The sequence below is a fragment of the Myotis daubentonii genome, chromosome 4, assembly GCF_963259705.1.
Source record: "Myotis daubentonii chromosome 4, mMyoDau2.1, whole genome shotgun sequence".
In the NCBI taxonomy this organism is placed as follows: Eukaryota; Metazoa; Chordata; class Mammalia; order Chiroptera; family Vespertilionidae; genus Myotis; species Myotis daubentonii.
The window spans coordinates 52778729-52794239 of NC_081843.1; the positions used below are offsets into that span (position 1 = coordinate 52778729).

The 15511-nt window shown below is 34.4% G+C and overlaps 1 protein-coding gene across 11 annotated transcripts in view; it reads right to left on the minus strand.

Annotated features, from left to right (window-relative positions):
• The window catches only part of FER (FER tyrosine kinase), a 293802-nt gene that overhangs the window by 202346 nt on the left and 75945 nt on the right, over positions 1 to 15511 (minus strand). For 10 of the 11 annotated variants that reach the window (XM_059693942.1, XM_059693943.1, XM_059693946.1 and 7 more), the window contains 2 exons: positions 9469 to 9591; positions 2266 to 2455 (listed from right to left, as the gene is read on the minus strand). In XM_059693942.1, coding sequence (XP_059549925.1) covers positions 2266 to 2455; positions 9469 to 9591 — 313 coding nt within the window. Of the gene's footprint in view, positions 1 to 2010; positions 2153 to 2265; positions 2456 to 9468; positions 9592 to 15511 lie in introns of those variants that run through there. The other variant, XM_059693952.1, reaches the window with a different exon arrangement.

Below are 15511 nucleotides of genomic sequence, written 5' to 3' on the forward strand. Positions count from 1 at the left end.
AAATGAGTAATTTATAAAATGTTACTTTATTACTTTGAACTACATATATTACATTAGTCCTTTGTAATTTCCTTAAAAAATTATTAAAGTCATTGTTTCAATAAATACCTGATATATTTATAATTAGCATTTTAATTATTTAAAATAAATTGGATAAAGTGAAATATCTGACATCAATTTGTAAAAATTTACAAGGTATTATCATTATTGAATAAATTGTTACAAGAGAAAATGTGAAAGTGCAAGGAAGCATATACTATAATTTAAAATGTATTATACATTCTCTCTGAAACATTATTTATTCACTAGAGGCCCAGTGCATGAAAATTCATGCACTGGAGGGGGTTCCCTCAGCCCAGCCTCCTCTCACAGTCCGGGAGCCCTCAGGGGCAGGAGGCAACCCAGCCATCAGGGGAAGGCAACACCCCCATCACACTTCCACTGCTGCCACTGTCGGCAGTGCAAGCTTCGGCCGGCCCTGGTTACCTGAGCCTCGGGCAGCCCTGGGCACTGGGCAGCCGCCATCCAAGGCTTGCCTGCCCCTCTGGCATCAGCTGGGAGGCCGACATCTGAGGCTTGCCTGTGCCTCGGGCCGACCCTGGGCGGCTGGGGGGCTGAGGGCAGGTCCAGCCGCACCGCGTGCCTGTCACCCTTCTGGCGGGGCTGAAAGGACTGGGGGACTCCGGCAGGGCTGAGGGGACTGGGTGCTGCCATTTGTGGCAATGGGCACCACCATCTTTGTGACTGAGTGGTGGTCAATTTGCATATCCCCTCTTTATTAGATAGGATTTGTTTAAAAGGTTTCTTTTTAATGATTATGAAAGAAAAAAGTCTAAATGATCATAAGCTTTTAATAAATAGGAATTAATGAACCAGTATATTTGAAATGTCAAAGTCAAGTTTTTAGTTGTAATTATCAGAATATGCTACATCTAGTGTTGTGAATAACTATCTTTTCCTATCATAATAATAATGCCAACAGGGTTCATATGCACACAGAATTATTTAAAATTAGATGGCCAGTTTTAACCTATCTGCCACTAAATCAAGCTATTAAGTAACCAATTCTACACCCACATGGAGACAAGGACATATTATTAACTATACTCAGAAAACAAAATGTTTACTAGCTAAGGTTTTCAAAAACCTGATAAAAGAAAAAACTTTAGAAGTTCCTCTGAAAGATTGCACATGCCAGATAGTTATCAAGAATCATAAGCAAGAAAGTGAGGTCCTTTTTATCTGAGAGGATAGTAAAAGAGAACAAGGAATTATAACTCATAATTCACAATGTAAGATCTGAATCTGTCTGACACTCAAACTATACTATTCAGAACCACATAAACCAAAAATTACTAAAATATAAACTACAGTATCATTATCTATGATGGTCCTCTATATGGACTGCACCCAGCTCTCCACAGACAAAGCCAAGGACATAGCTCAGGCTTCTCCACCCTTGCCACTACTGATATTTTGGGTTAATTCTTTGTTGGGTGTGTGAATTGAGAGGCTGCCCTGTGCACTTCAGAATGTTTAGCAGCATCACCAGACTCTACACACTAGATACCAATAGCAATTACTAACTGTGAAGCTCAAATTCAATTAAAAATAAATAAATAAAAACATTGTCAAATGTCTCCTGGAGCTGGGGTGGGGATAGCGGGGAGGAGTAAAATTGCCCCTTGGTGAGAACCACCAACATAAGATGAAAGAAGAAAGGAATGAAGAAATAAAGGGAGACAGGGAAAGTATTGTACTAGGTATTTTTAAACAGTTAATAAAACTATAAAGTAAGTTAAATTTCTAGTTGGTGGATTTAAATGTGTTTATTGTTGTTTAAGGATATTTATAAGAAAAAATCTTATTGTGAAAACAATAAACACGTCTCAGATAAATAATATTCTACTGTTCTTAAGAAAAAAATTAATAAATAGCTTTCTCCTTATTTCTTACTTCTATCTTAAGAAGTACACCCTACCTTCCTGCTGTCTCCCAGGAATAAAAACAACTGCAGTCTTTGTTTTCAGTTCTGAAGGCAAGAGAAGAGCTTTTTCCTCTGACTCTACAGGTGGTTCCTGAAAGTGCTCACCGGGTGACCTGAAGGTGACTGACAAGTCTATTTTGCATTTACAAACAAGTTTAATAGGACCTGCATATTAACAAGAGCAACAATTTGTTATAGAAATGAGAATTGACTTTTGTATTCACTTATTACCTACATACCACTCTTGTGGTGTCTTGTTTGATTACTCTTCAGCTTACCATGGATGTAACTGACCGTGCATCTTCTTCATAATTTATTACCGGAGGTGGCTCTTTTCCATCATTTTCTTGCACTTTTTGCTCTAGTAATTCTTTCTGTGCCGTAAACTTTGCCTCAGTACACCTCAGCTGCTGCACAGACTGTTTCAGCTCTTCAAGTGTCTGCTTTTGGCTTATCAGCAGCACAATACTAAAAAAGAACACATTAAGTATTGACTTCTTTAAGAAATGCATACTTTAAAGAAACCTTATAAAGAAATCTTATATATGCTTTTGTTTTCATTTTTATGAATCCTACAGAATCAGAAGAATTAGGAAACTAAATAGATTTTGAGTCATCATAGGAGTAGCATTAACAAAATGGAAGAAAATGTTTGGAAGCTCAAATCAAATTCAAGATACTTTCAAATATATTACAGTCTACAGCATTCATTTTATTTTACAGCTAAACCATCTACCTCACAGAGTACAGACACTTAAGTCCAGAAGTCTAGGGCCTAAAATGAATTAGCATGACTGAAGAAGAATCTTAAATGTACTTCATATCTCACATGGAATATAGCTAGAATCCAATCTGCGCCTGGAGTAAAATAAATCAAATCAAGGTGACAGCCTGGGACCACGTTGTTTGTATATTGGGAGAAGTGTGTGTTCAGAGTTGGGGAAAGCTGTTCTAACTAACACTGAGGGCTGAGCTGTTAATAAGGGAATGAGCGTAAGTCCCCAAATCTTTCCAATGTCATCACTATAAAAATAAAAAATATTCCAATCCCTCCTTTGGAGAACTACATAGCCACATGGTGCCTTATTGTGACTTTTTACTCCTTGGAGGCTGCCCCTAGTAGAAATTTCAAACTAACTCATCATATTTAAGCCACACACACAAAAGAAAACCCAGGTAGTGGAGAACACTTTTGGAAACACTGTCATACATAGTATATTAATATCTTAAAGAAATGTGCCATGCACTACGGAAAGTAAGTTACTTATATGTAAGAGACAATAGATTGTCAATAGAGGAAGCTTCAAAGTTGGAGAATAAGGTCAGAATGTTACCTTCTTAAAATAGAACTTAAAAGGATCAACATAAACTGGGTAAGTGTAGGCAGAAGGAACTCATAGTGAAAGATTTTTATTTATAAATATGATGCTGATTAATATTTTGAAAATCAATTCCAATTAAATTGAGTATGCAGCAACCTCAGTGATGCTCTAAGAAAGCTGAAATCTCCTCAATTATATGGCAATGAATTTCAGGAGATTAGCCCAACAAAAAGGTAGAGAATTGATTAATGTAAAAAGGCTACATTCAGTGAAATTTTATTTATAAAACATTCTTGAAAAGACAAAATTGTAGAAATGGAGCACAGATTAAAGGATACTGGGGACTTAGAAGGGAGTGGAAAGCAGTGTAGCTACAAAAGTACAATATGAGGGAATGCTTGCAGTGATGAAACATTCTAAGTCATGACTATATCAAAGTCAATATCTACAATTATAATATTATTATACTTTTCCAAAATGCTTCCATTGGGGCAAAGTGAATATAAAGTACATGGGACCTCTATTAAGTCATACACATAGACAGAAATCTATAATTACCTCAAAATTAAAAATGTAATTGAAAATGTCTATCGCTGTTGCTGTCATCATGCTTCCTCTGGTAAGGTGAGGCTATTGTCATCTCATATGCCCTGGGTTCCTAAATAATCTATTATAGGGACAGGCCTTTTTTATTCTCCTTCTGAGTTCTAAGTATAAACTACATTGTACCACATTGTAATCAGAAATTCTGAAATACTATCCTACTACCAAGAATTAGGTTAAAATATAAATTTCTTGGTTTTTATTTTAGTGGTTTTTAAAACAATGAGACTTGCAGGGGCAGCATATGCCCTATTATATGACTGTGGTCAATTTTCATGTCTTATAATGAAGTTAATGAGCAATACCAGCTTCTTCCAATTAATCCTATTAAGCTCTATGTGTAATGACAATTTCACATACATTAACATCTTGCTTTTGTTCAATAGTTTTTTTAAAGTATTGCTGTAATCACTATACAACGCACTATACAATTATTTTATATGCTTATAACACCACTGAGCAAACTATTATGTGTATATTTTAATAAGAAGAAAATTATAGTAAATACATGATTAAATAACACAAGATGCATAAAAAGCCATAAGTAAATTTAAAAAATGGAAGGGATCAGAACCTATACATGTGCTACTTATTGCTATCTCAAACTCCTCTTCATGTGGATGGCACCTTCCATCTTCCAGGTCTCAGCAAAGATGCCATTTCCCAGGAGACCCCTGGCCACCTAAATTTAGTAGGTGCTCCTCTGTTCTATCAGAACTACCTGTTTCACAGCAATTATCACAATTGTTAATTTCTTGTGTTGTATTGGTGTATTCCACAAAAGTATAAGCTTCATGAGACATGTAGCCATATATGTCTTACCTTTCATTGTATTCACAGAACTTAGCAGACATGCAAAAAATATTGTTGAATAGATTTCCTATTTACAGAGCACATTTTTTGGTAATACACGTAATTTAAAAGTGCTGAGTCCAAATTAAAAGTACCCTGAATTTGCAGACTAGAACAATATTTTAGATAGTTCAATTCTTACCTTCACTACAGGCAAGATGTGGCATTTTGCAAATCTCTTAAAACTTCTGGGCTGCAGATATCATATAATTTGAAAGGCAATTATGAATCAAAAACTCTCTTAAGATCCTGCATGGCTCCAGGAGTTATGATTTTATGATGTAGACAGTATTTTTAAGTACTAGGTGATATTGGTACAAAATTAATCATTCTCTTTTTGAAACTAAAACCAAGCACTAAAACCAACAGTAATAGTCTAGCTCTTTATGCCATTGAGTCATAAAAGACATATGCTTGGTATATTTTCCCATAAACTATGTTCTAATCAGTAGTCAAGGATCATAAATCAAGTGAAGATTTATATTATTTCCAGTTGAGTAAACGTACTCTAAAAGTAATGAGTAAAGATATGTACACTAGAGTGGTGCTTTATGTTGTATTAAAATCATACCATTTTTAGTGGTTGGCTTTACTCTCTTTACCTTATTTTTTTAAATAAAATTCTGCAACATTTCAACTGAGGGCTACATTATTTATATGAGCTAAAATTCTGTTCTTGTGTGAAATTCATGTTATAGAAAAATCATTCTCTAAGTTCACTTTTCACTTCATATCACTCTATTATAGGAATCAAAACTATCAAATGATTTCTTATATATTTTTTCACTGTTACTATAAGATGTTTTAGAGATAATTACTTAAATCCAAATTTGTAGGTTTTAACTTTAGTTCTTTATTATATTATATTTTAATAGATCCAATAATGGTAAGCAAAAATTCAGTATGATTCCATTAATTTAAGAATGTAAATAGTATTTGTGAGAAAAATGTCATTTTATTGTTTTGTTATTTTCAAGTAGCATTGTATATGAAGCTAATGTAAAAATAATTCAGAGTAAATTAAAAGTACCCTGAATTTGCAGACTAGAACAATATTTTAGATAGTTCAATTCTTACCTTCACTACAGGCTAGATGTGGCATTTTGCAAATCTCTTAAAACTTCTGGGCTGCAGATATCATATAATTTGAAAGGCAATTATGAATCAAAAACTCTCTTAAGATCCTGCATGGCTCCAGGAGTAATTTTTACAGAGTAAAAATAATTCTAAATCTACTTTTAAAACTGAATAAAAATTGATTTTAATTATTTAAGTGCAGTTAAAATATATATATATACACATATACACACAAAAAGGAAACACAAAATTGAAAATCAAACATTTCCCCAGAATCCCTGAAGACCATTTGTTTAGCAAAATACTTTAACATATTATTCAAAGACAAACTTCAACCCTACTAATGTATAAATTAATGAGATTACACAATGACTATTTCCTTATGTAAATATACTTAACATTTTTAAGATTTTTTTATTGAAGCTAGCAATAAAACTCCCATGGTAACGAAGGGCTAATAGAACTTGGGTTAAACAAGACTCATACTCTGTATTGCTTGACATACTTATCCCTTCTAATTTATTCTCCTAAAAGCACTATTAAAATCATTAGATCAAGCAAATTCTGTGATCAAAAAAGATAGAAACTTTTGAGTCAGGGACTCATGTGTTTTCTACCACTTATTAGGCATGTGATTCTAAGTTATCTAAATTCTCCTAAAGTTAAAATATGAGCAATTATACAGAAAGCAAAGTAAAGATAACATTCATTGGCTTACTATACTAGTATATAAAACATCCAATATAATGTGTAGAACAGAGTAAGAACTCAAGAAATGCTATTTCCCATATATCCACCACTCTTTACATGTAAGCCCCTCTACTCTACTCCCATTCTCATCTCCTGATAAATATAAATAGGTGAAGGAACATGGATCACACTGATTATGTAGATAAAGAGTCAAAGTCAACGATTTGAGTCTAGAAAGCACACCAAAAAACAAAGAAACCCACAACTTCTACATTAAGATAACACTTGAACATTGCCTCTTCCAACAATATATGGTCATACATACGGGTGAGAAAGTCAGCTACCCTATTGTCTTTCTTTATAACCACTAAATTTTAAAACAGGAGTCATTTACAATGTGTTCATTTAAAAGCTGTAAAAAGTAGAACTGCTTTGTCTTCTGTATACATGGTAAGAAATTTATTTGCAAATAGAAAAAATCAAAAGATAATTCTATTTTGAATGTAATATTAGCAATGGTTGATAGATTTTATTTTTATAATCCAAATAGAAGATTTAGTGATACAAAACTGAAATTTGTCAAATTAAAGGAATGACCAGAGTAACTTAAATTTCTATTCTCACCTCTGAAAGGCTCAGTGACTCCAATATGATATTTAACACCAAGCTGTAATAAGAGCCATCCTATAAATGAAAGGTGCAGGCTCCTACCATGCTGAGTTGTATAATAGGATGGATGGTGCTGCCATTCACTGAAATAAGGAATACTAAGAGTGAACTAGGTTGGATTGAATTGGGTTGGATTAAAATTTTTAATTCAGCCTCGGACACAGAAAATTTAGGGTATTTTTAAGACACCCAAGTAGGCCTGTCAAGTAGGCAAATGACTGCATGGCCAGACAGTTCAGAGGAGAAATCTGGAAGTAATAAATATGGGTCATCTTTAGGCGATCATCTAGAGATAGAGTTCAGGGAGGTGAGTGGCATAACCTGGGGCCATGCCTTTAGTAACTCCAAAATGGATTGGCTGAGTGGAGGAAAACAGGTTTATAAAGAAAGAGTGGCCAGAAAGAGAGGAGTAAGATCTGGCATATTGGGTCCCAAAGGCCAATTGAAAAGAAGAAACATAGCCCAAGCTGGTTTGGCTCAATGGATAGAGCGTCAGCCTGCGGACTGAAGGGTTCCAGATTCGATTCGGGTCAAGGGCATATGCCCAGGTTGCAGACTTGATCCCCAGTGTGGGGCGTGCAGGAGGCAGCCGATCAATGATTCTCTCTCATCATTGATGTTTCTCTGGCTCTCTCTCCCTCTCTCTTCCACTCTGAAATCAACATATACATTTTTTTTAAAAGGAAAGAAAAGAAGAAACATAAAGTCAATAAAGTCAGATACTGTGAGGAGACCAAGTAAAACAGTTGCTAAATTTAGTAATGTAAAGATCATTGGTGATCTTACACATACTTATTTCAATAGTAATGGGCAGAAGCCAGATATATGCAGGTTGAGAACTAAGTGGGAGTTGAGAAAATGCTTGTGCATAATTACTCTTGGAACAAGTTTGACTAAGAAAACAGAAAGCAATGACAGAGGAACTATGAAAATTTAGAAAGAGTTATCTGGAGTGGGCAGAGAGGTGAAGATTATTTTTAGGATCAAGACCAAAGCAAAGCCCTAACCAGTGTGGCTCAATTAGTTGAGCATCATCCCATGTACCCAGAAGTCACCAGTTCAATTCAGAGGTCAGGGCACAGCCTGGCTCCATCCCCAGTATGGGGAGTGCAGGAGGCACCTGATTCATGTTTCTTCCTCACTGATGTTTCTGTCTCTCTCCCCTTCTCCCTTCTGCTCTCTCTAAAATCAATAAAAACATTTTTTTAAAAGACAGGCATATTTAAAAAGTGACATAGGATCCTGTTGAGAGAAAAAGTTGGACATAATATATAAAATAATGCAAATTTTCTAAAAAAAGTAAGAGATGATGGGATACAAGAGACAGACACAAGAAACAGACTTAGAACAAGGAGCAGTTCTTCTATGGAAGGAAAGAGAATGGGAACAAATGTGGTGGATTTGGATATCTAGTCCCAGAAAATAAGAATTGCCACCTGATGATTCTAACTCTTTCTACAATGTAGGAGAGATATTCTTTGACTTCAGTGGGAGAGATAAGGAGATCAGAGATTTGAGAAAAGTAAATATTTGAAAAGTTGTGAAAGTAAGAGCAAGTATAGACCAAAGAGAGAAATCCTACACATCACAATTTCCTTGAGTATGTGAGAGTATAACAGGAGGAACTCTACTTGGGCTAGTCATATGAAAGAAACTAATCCCTGTTGGAGATGCAAATCATTGCCAAAGTTGAATTAGAATTTTTAATTTTTTTCAAAATTTACTTAAAACAGTAGAAAACATAATTAACACAAAAATTAAAAGCAAGAGTTTAACAAGACAAGTAAAATCAGAGGTTTTGGAAAAACATGTACAGATCTAGAAATGAGCAAGAAAAACAATGGTGACACAAAAACAGCACTGCAAATCTCAATATGATTTTTATAGGTGAAGCAGACTGCTATTTTTTAATATGTTTGCTTCCTTCTAACACAGTAGAAGCCAATTTCTACATATAACTGGCCTGTCACTTTCTTAACAAGGAATTCACAATGAATCTTGTGGCCAGTGATGAGGGGAAATAAAGACAACTTTTAACAGGATTTTTCAGAAAAGTATTTAAATGTAAAATATTAAGATATATAATCTGTACACTATATTAACAAACACATACTATTTTTCTAGAGTCCTCGAAAGTTTCTAAGTTTTATACTTAAAATGAAATTTCAGCTTCTAGAAATTTTAAATCCATAATACACGTAAATGAAGTATTTAGTAAAATATTATCAATTACACTTTCTTCCTTCAAGTTATTTTTGTTTTACTTACTCAGACTTCTTTTCATAGGTCTTAGAAGATTCCTCAATTCTTTTCTCTAGCTCCAGGACAGCCTCCTCCTTGTTTAATAGCATTTGCTGTGTCTGCATAAGTTCCTCTGCTAAAGTTTTCAACCTAGAATAAACAGTTTCCTCATTATCAATCCATACATTAATTACATTCACTTCACACACACACACACACACACACACACACACACACACACACACACACCACACTCACACACACACTCAGACATTTAAGGTTGTGATGTCCAAAACAGTAGCCAAATGTAATTTAATTTAAAGTAAAGTAAAATTTCAGTCCCTCAGTTGCATTTGCCTCATTTTAAGGGCTGAACAGACTCATGTGGCTAGTGGCTATCTTACTGAATGGTACAGAGCAGACCATTTTGTTGTTGTTTTTTTGTTAATCCTCACCCAAGGATGTTTTCCATTGATTTTTAGAGAGTGGAAACAGGGAAGAGAGAGGGAGAGAAAGAGAGAAAGAGAGAAAGAGAGAAAGAGAGAAAGAGAGAAAGAGAGAAAGAGAGAGAGAGAGATCATTGTGAGAGAGACATATAGATTGGTTGCCTCCCAACTGGGGCAGGGGGATCCAAAGTGCAACCCAGGTACATGCTGTGATCGGGAGTCCATTTTATTAATTCCACCTCATAAAATTTATCCAAAATAATATGCTTCAATGAGTGCAAAAAGATGTAATCACAGGGATGTTTATTGTAGCACTACTTGTAATTTCAATAAGCAAAGGTGAACTTACGATAACGCTAATGACACTAACCTTCAGGCACCTCACTTGCAAGATACCTTCCAAGGGTCTATACTTAATTTTATATTTGTAAATATGTATGGTATTTGTTCTAGTTACCCCCCTCCTCAAAAAAAAATTGTGAAAGCTTCAGTCTCCACAAAACCTGCTTCCAGCCCTGGCAATATTAACAAACTGAGGAATAATTTAAATGTCCATCAATAAATAACTAAATTCAATAATCATGTTACATGAAAGCAGTAAAACACTATACCCTACTAAGAGTTCATAAATGTTAAGAGAACAAGGCAAAAACTATGCACAGAATAACCCCATTTAAGTAGACAATTTATATACATGTAGTGCTTATATATACATACTGAAAAGATACATACATTTTTTTAATGAATTAACACTGGAAACTAGAAATGGGGTCTATAAAAAAGAGGGAGAACCTTGATTTTCATTGTATACCCTCCTGTAAGATTTTGCTGATTTTTATCATCTGCATGCATTAGTTAATTTTTAAGGATTTGACTGTATTTAAATATTAAAAAGCCTAAAATAATTACTATGGATCATAACAAGTTTTCAGTACTTATACAACACTTTTTGTATTCCCAAACCACTGGATAACATCATCTATATCTTACAGCACTCTTACAGAGACCCAACTTCCTAAAAAATTGTAAGTTTCCAATACTGTCACATTAATTGTGATATTTGGGTTAATAAAAAAACAAATGGAATAAGGGTGACAGTTGCCTGAAGTAATCTCCTGACATCTTTATTACTTCAGCATAAATGGAATAAACCTTTTTTTATTAATCTCACAGCAATTTATGTATAACCTTCTATACCATTGCACAAATATGTATTAGTTTTTCCCAAAATTAAACAGGTGACTTCCAATCAACCATGCAAAAGTTTTTGTTAAAGACAGCCACCTGCAATCTGACAAATCCACCTACATTCTGTGTAACCTCTTTGTTTCCCTTAATCAACCTTTCCTAACATAGCATCTGCTTCTAATATTTTGCATATTTCCAAATCGTTCCAATCCACTCTTTGAAAAAGTATTCCCTAACATAGCCTCATATAATTCACCCAAAAACAAAACTTGGGCAAAGACTGTGAAAACAGGCAAAAACAGACTTGATAAAACCAAGGCCCTTCTTAAGACATGACAGTATTGCAGTGTTTGTCATGACACCAATTGAGAAAGTTGATTCAGACAGTTTAATAGGTAAAATGGGTGCCATTCCCACAACAGTCAGCAAACAGTTTCTATAAAGGTCTGGAAAGTAAAATATTGTAGGCTTTTCCACCAAGAGACAAAATCAAGGAATATTATATAGATATTAATATAAGAAAAAGGAGAAAAAATATTCACAAATATTTTGACAAATTCAAAATATAATAATAATAATTGAGTATAATTTAGCATAATAACAGTCTACTATGCAGATAGAAATATTTTTAGTGTGATAATGTTTACCTTTATTGAAATTCAAAGCTAGTGCTTATCATCAAAATCAGCTACAAATGTTCACTTGCTAAAGCAGATATATAATGAAATTTTATGTATTTGATCTTTGAAAATATCTTTTCACACAGATGAGTGTTGCCAAATACCATTATCAATCCATGAGCATATGATTTCAATTGAATATATTTACTGCTTAGCTGGCATTTATAAAATTATATTGCATGCTTTTTAGCATGTCACTATATTGAACATTCATCACTTCTAAAGTTAGGTGGGAACTCCTCAATTGCACAATTAAGTGGATTTTGAAATGTCGAAATATTTGCACCAAGTTCCAAAACATGCTGCTAGAAACATAGCTTGAACTCAGAAAATTCATCAGCTACAAATTTTATAAGAATGGTGATCTTGCTTTATGTTTAAATGTTGGACTGCACAGGAAGTATAAAACAACCTGACATTTCCTGGGATTCAAATAACATTAGTTGTCATCTAAATGACTTTACTGCATGTATGTTCTGGATATAAGCACTATATTAGCTCATAATTTTAGGTTGAATTCAATAGGAAAATTATCAAGTCTTTAGCACAAGCTAATATCCAAAACTTTGAGAATTCAGTTTCCAATAATAACAGTTGAGGGAAATTTTGATTATTTAGAAATATTGTGACTGCTGGAGAATTTTTCTATAAATAAGAGTCATACTGGCAGTCTCCCAGACTGCTGATTAGTAGTGACTAATGATTCTCACTTACAATCTGGGCTCTGAACTAAAAATAAACAAACAAACCAAAAAAACCACCAATAAAACTTTCCGCTTCTAAATCATCAAAGTCCTATGTGATAGGGCAAGTCAAGATATTCAGTTTCAATTTCTAACAAAAATTCATGTAATGGATGATGGTAAAGTCCACAAGAGCAAATGAAGGTCATTGGTGACATGATTGATTCAATAACATCTGGTTAGATTCAAATATTTTTCACGAAGTACCTGGTGATGGATAATATAATGACTAACCATAGGATTAAAACTCTTAACATTTCCATATGCTTTGTAAATTTGTTCAACTAAGCCTCTTTCTGATCCACACATATTTTTAACACCATCATTTGTTACACATCTTAAAAGATTCAACTTCAGTTTGTACTGGATTAGTGTTGTCTTAATTCCTTGAAAATATTCTTATCTGTAGTTGACCCACTCAGGCTATTCACAGAGAGTAAGCCTTCAGTCACTTAAAACTAGGCATCGACTCTTCAAATAAACAACAGCTGAGCACTTTTTGATCACACCTGCTGACTCATCAAGAGTCAGGGGAAAGCACATGAAATTATCTGAGTAGTTTTTTTAATCAACTAATGATGTAGCTCTCAATGTCTCAGCTCTTCAAGCAAATATTCTCACTGAAAAACTAATTGTGCCCTGACCGGTTTGGCTCAGTGGATAGATTGTCGGCCAGCGGACTCAAGGGTCCCAGGTTTGATTCCAGTCAAGGGCATGTACCTTGGTTGCGGGCACATCCCCAGTGGGGAGTGTGCAGGAGGCAGATGATCAATGTTTCTCTCTCATCAATGTTTCTAACTCCCTACCCCTCTCCCTTCCTCTCTGTAAAAAATCAATAAAATTATATTTAAAAAAACACTAATTGTTATAACATGTTTATTTTCATTGGACATATTTCTTCAGTTACTATAATGAAACACTACTTAATTAATTCATCATTGGTAAATGGCTTTGCTTACTTGGCTAAGAAATGAGCCACCCAGAAACTTATTTTGGTTGCATTCTCATTTACATATTCTATTTTTCTGAAGAAAGTCTGCTGTAATGAGGTATTCCATTTTAAATCCTCTCAGTTTTCTGACTAGCACTGTTCTCTGAGCTGGTAATATTGAGCGGCATGTGTACTTGGTAATGTAAGCATATATTCCATTATTTTAGCACAGCCAGGGTGTCACTGCAAAATAAACACAATGCTTTACCATCTAATTCAATAAGAAAATAATCCACACTCCACTGTGACTTAGAAGTATGACACTCAAAATGCATTTTATTTCCTTGTTTTGACTTAATAGGCATGGACTAATATTAAAAAGTAAATAAAATGATCTTGGGCAGCAGTATGTGTGGCACTCAAAATACTGTTGAGTTATAACTGTGTCAACTATGATCTGTACTGCACCAAGTAGCAGTGGGAAGTAATGAGAATACCACACATTGTCTCTGTCACAACTGCTTAACTTTGCCACTGTAGCAGATTACCTGTGGACCACAGACAAATGAATGAGCATGGATATGTTTCAATAAAAAAAGTGTGTAGCCCGGCTGGGGTGGCTCGGTGGTTGAGAGTCGACCTACCAACCAGGAGGTCATGGTTCAATTCCCAGTCAGGGCATATGCCCGGGATGCAAGCTCGATCCCCAGTGTGGAGCGTGCAGGAGGTGGCTGATCAATGATTCTCTCTCATCATTGATGTTTCTAACTCTCTCTCCCTCTCCCTTCCTCTCTGCAATCAATAAATATATATATATATATATATATATATTTTTTTTTAAAGTGTGTATACACTTTTGGGACACTATATATATATATATATATATATATATATATATATATATATATATATATATGCAACATTTATAAATATAATTGATAGGTAATTAATAAAAGTATGCTGAGTGGCACATATTTAGATGGATGAGTGCGATAACGTCACTTACTCTCCTATCACTAGATTTTCATCAAATCTGAAAAAGGGCAGGCAGCAAAACTATATAATCTTGTTTTGGATAAAGATACTAGTTGTATAATAATCTCAGAACCTCTTACATTTATTTGAGAAAACGCTACATGATACAATAAATAAAAACCAAGAACATAAATTATTAAACTTATAAATAAGTTTCTGATAATGAAAATAAATTGTATGTTACAATGAAGAACCTAAGAAAAAGAAAAACTTAAAAGGTGTCATCTAACTAGGTGTCTATTGTAAAAAGGCTAGTTCTCCCCAATAATTCTATAAGATTTGAGGACTGTAAGTTCATGAGAAATGGACTGATATTCAAGTATTAGTCCTTAGTCATTTTGGGTCACGAAGCCCTCTAAAAATTTGCAGGGACTTCCCCCCAGAGAGTAACACACACACCTCTACAACTTGAGTGGGCTTATGGCAGAGATTTTCAATCCTGTATGCACATTAAAATCATGTGGAAAGTTTACCAAAAACTCCAGTGCCCAATCTTACCATCAATAAATATAATTTAATTGCTTTGGGTTGGGTCCCAGGTATCAGCATTTTTAAAAGCTCCCTAAGAAATCATAATATGAAGCCAGGCATGAGATCCATTATTCAGAAACTCCCTGAAATCTCTCCATAAAACAGTCTTCATTCACTCACTCACTCAACAAAGATATCAATTAATCATTCACAGCATCTGACATCTAGCCAAGAATTGTGAAGAGTCCAAGAGAAATGTGGCCCAATATTCTCTGTTTCATAGTCACTACTAATCAGCAGTCTGGGAGACTGCCAGTATGACTCCTATTTATAGAAAAATTCTCCAGCAGTCACAAATATTAATGATTCTCACTTCCAAACTAACATAACCTTTCACAATGGACAGGGTGGTCATTGACCTCTTAAACAAACATAAAGGAATGCAAAACAAAAAGGGAAATGTTCCTGAAGTTTTTCTTAATACTATTTGATATTAACACATTAAGCTCTTAAATGGGCTAAGGAAAAATGTAGAATACAGGTAAGCACATTCTATAAAATATTAGCATTTTCAAA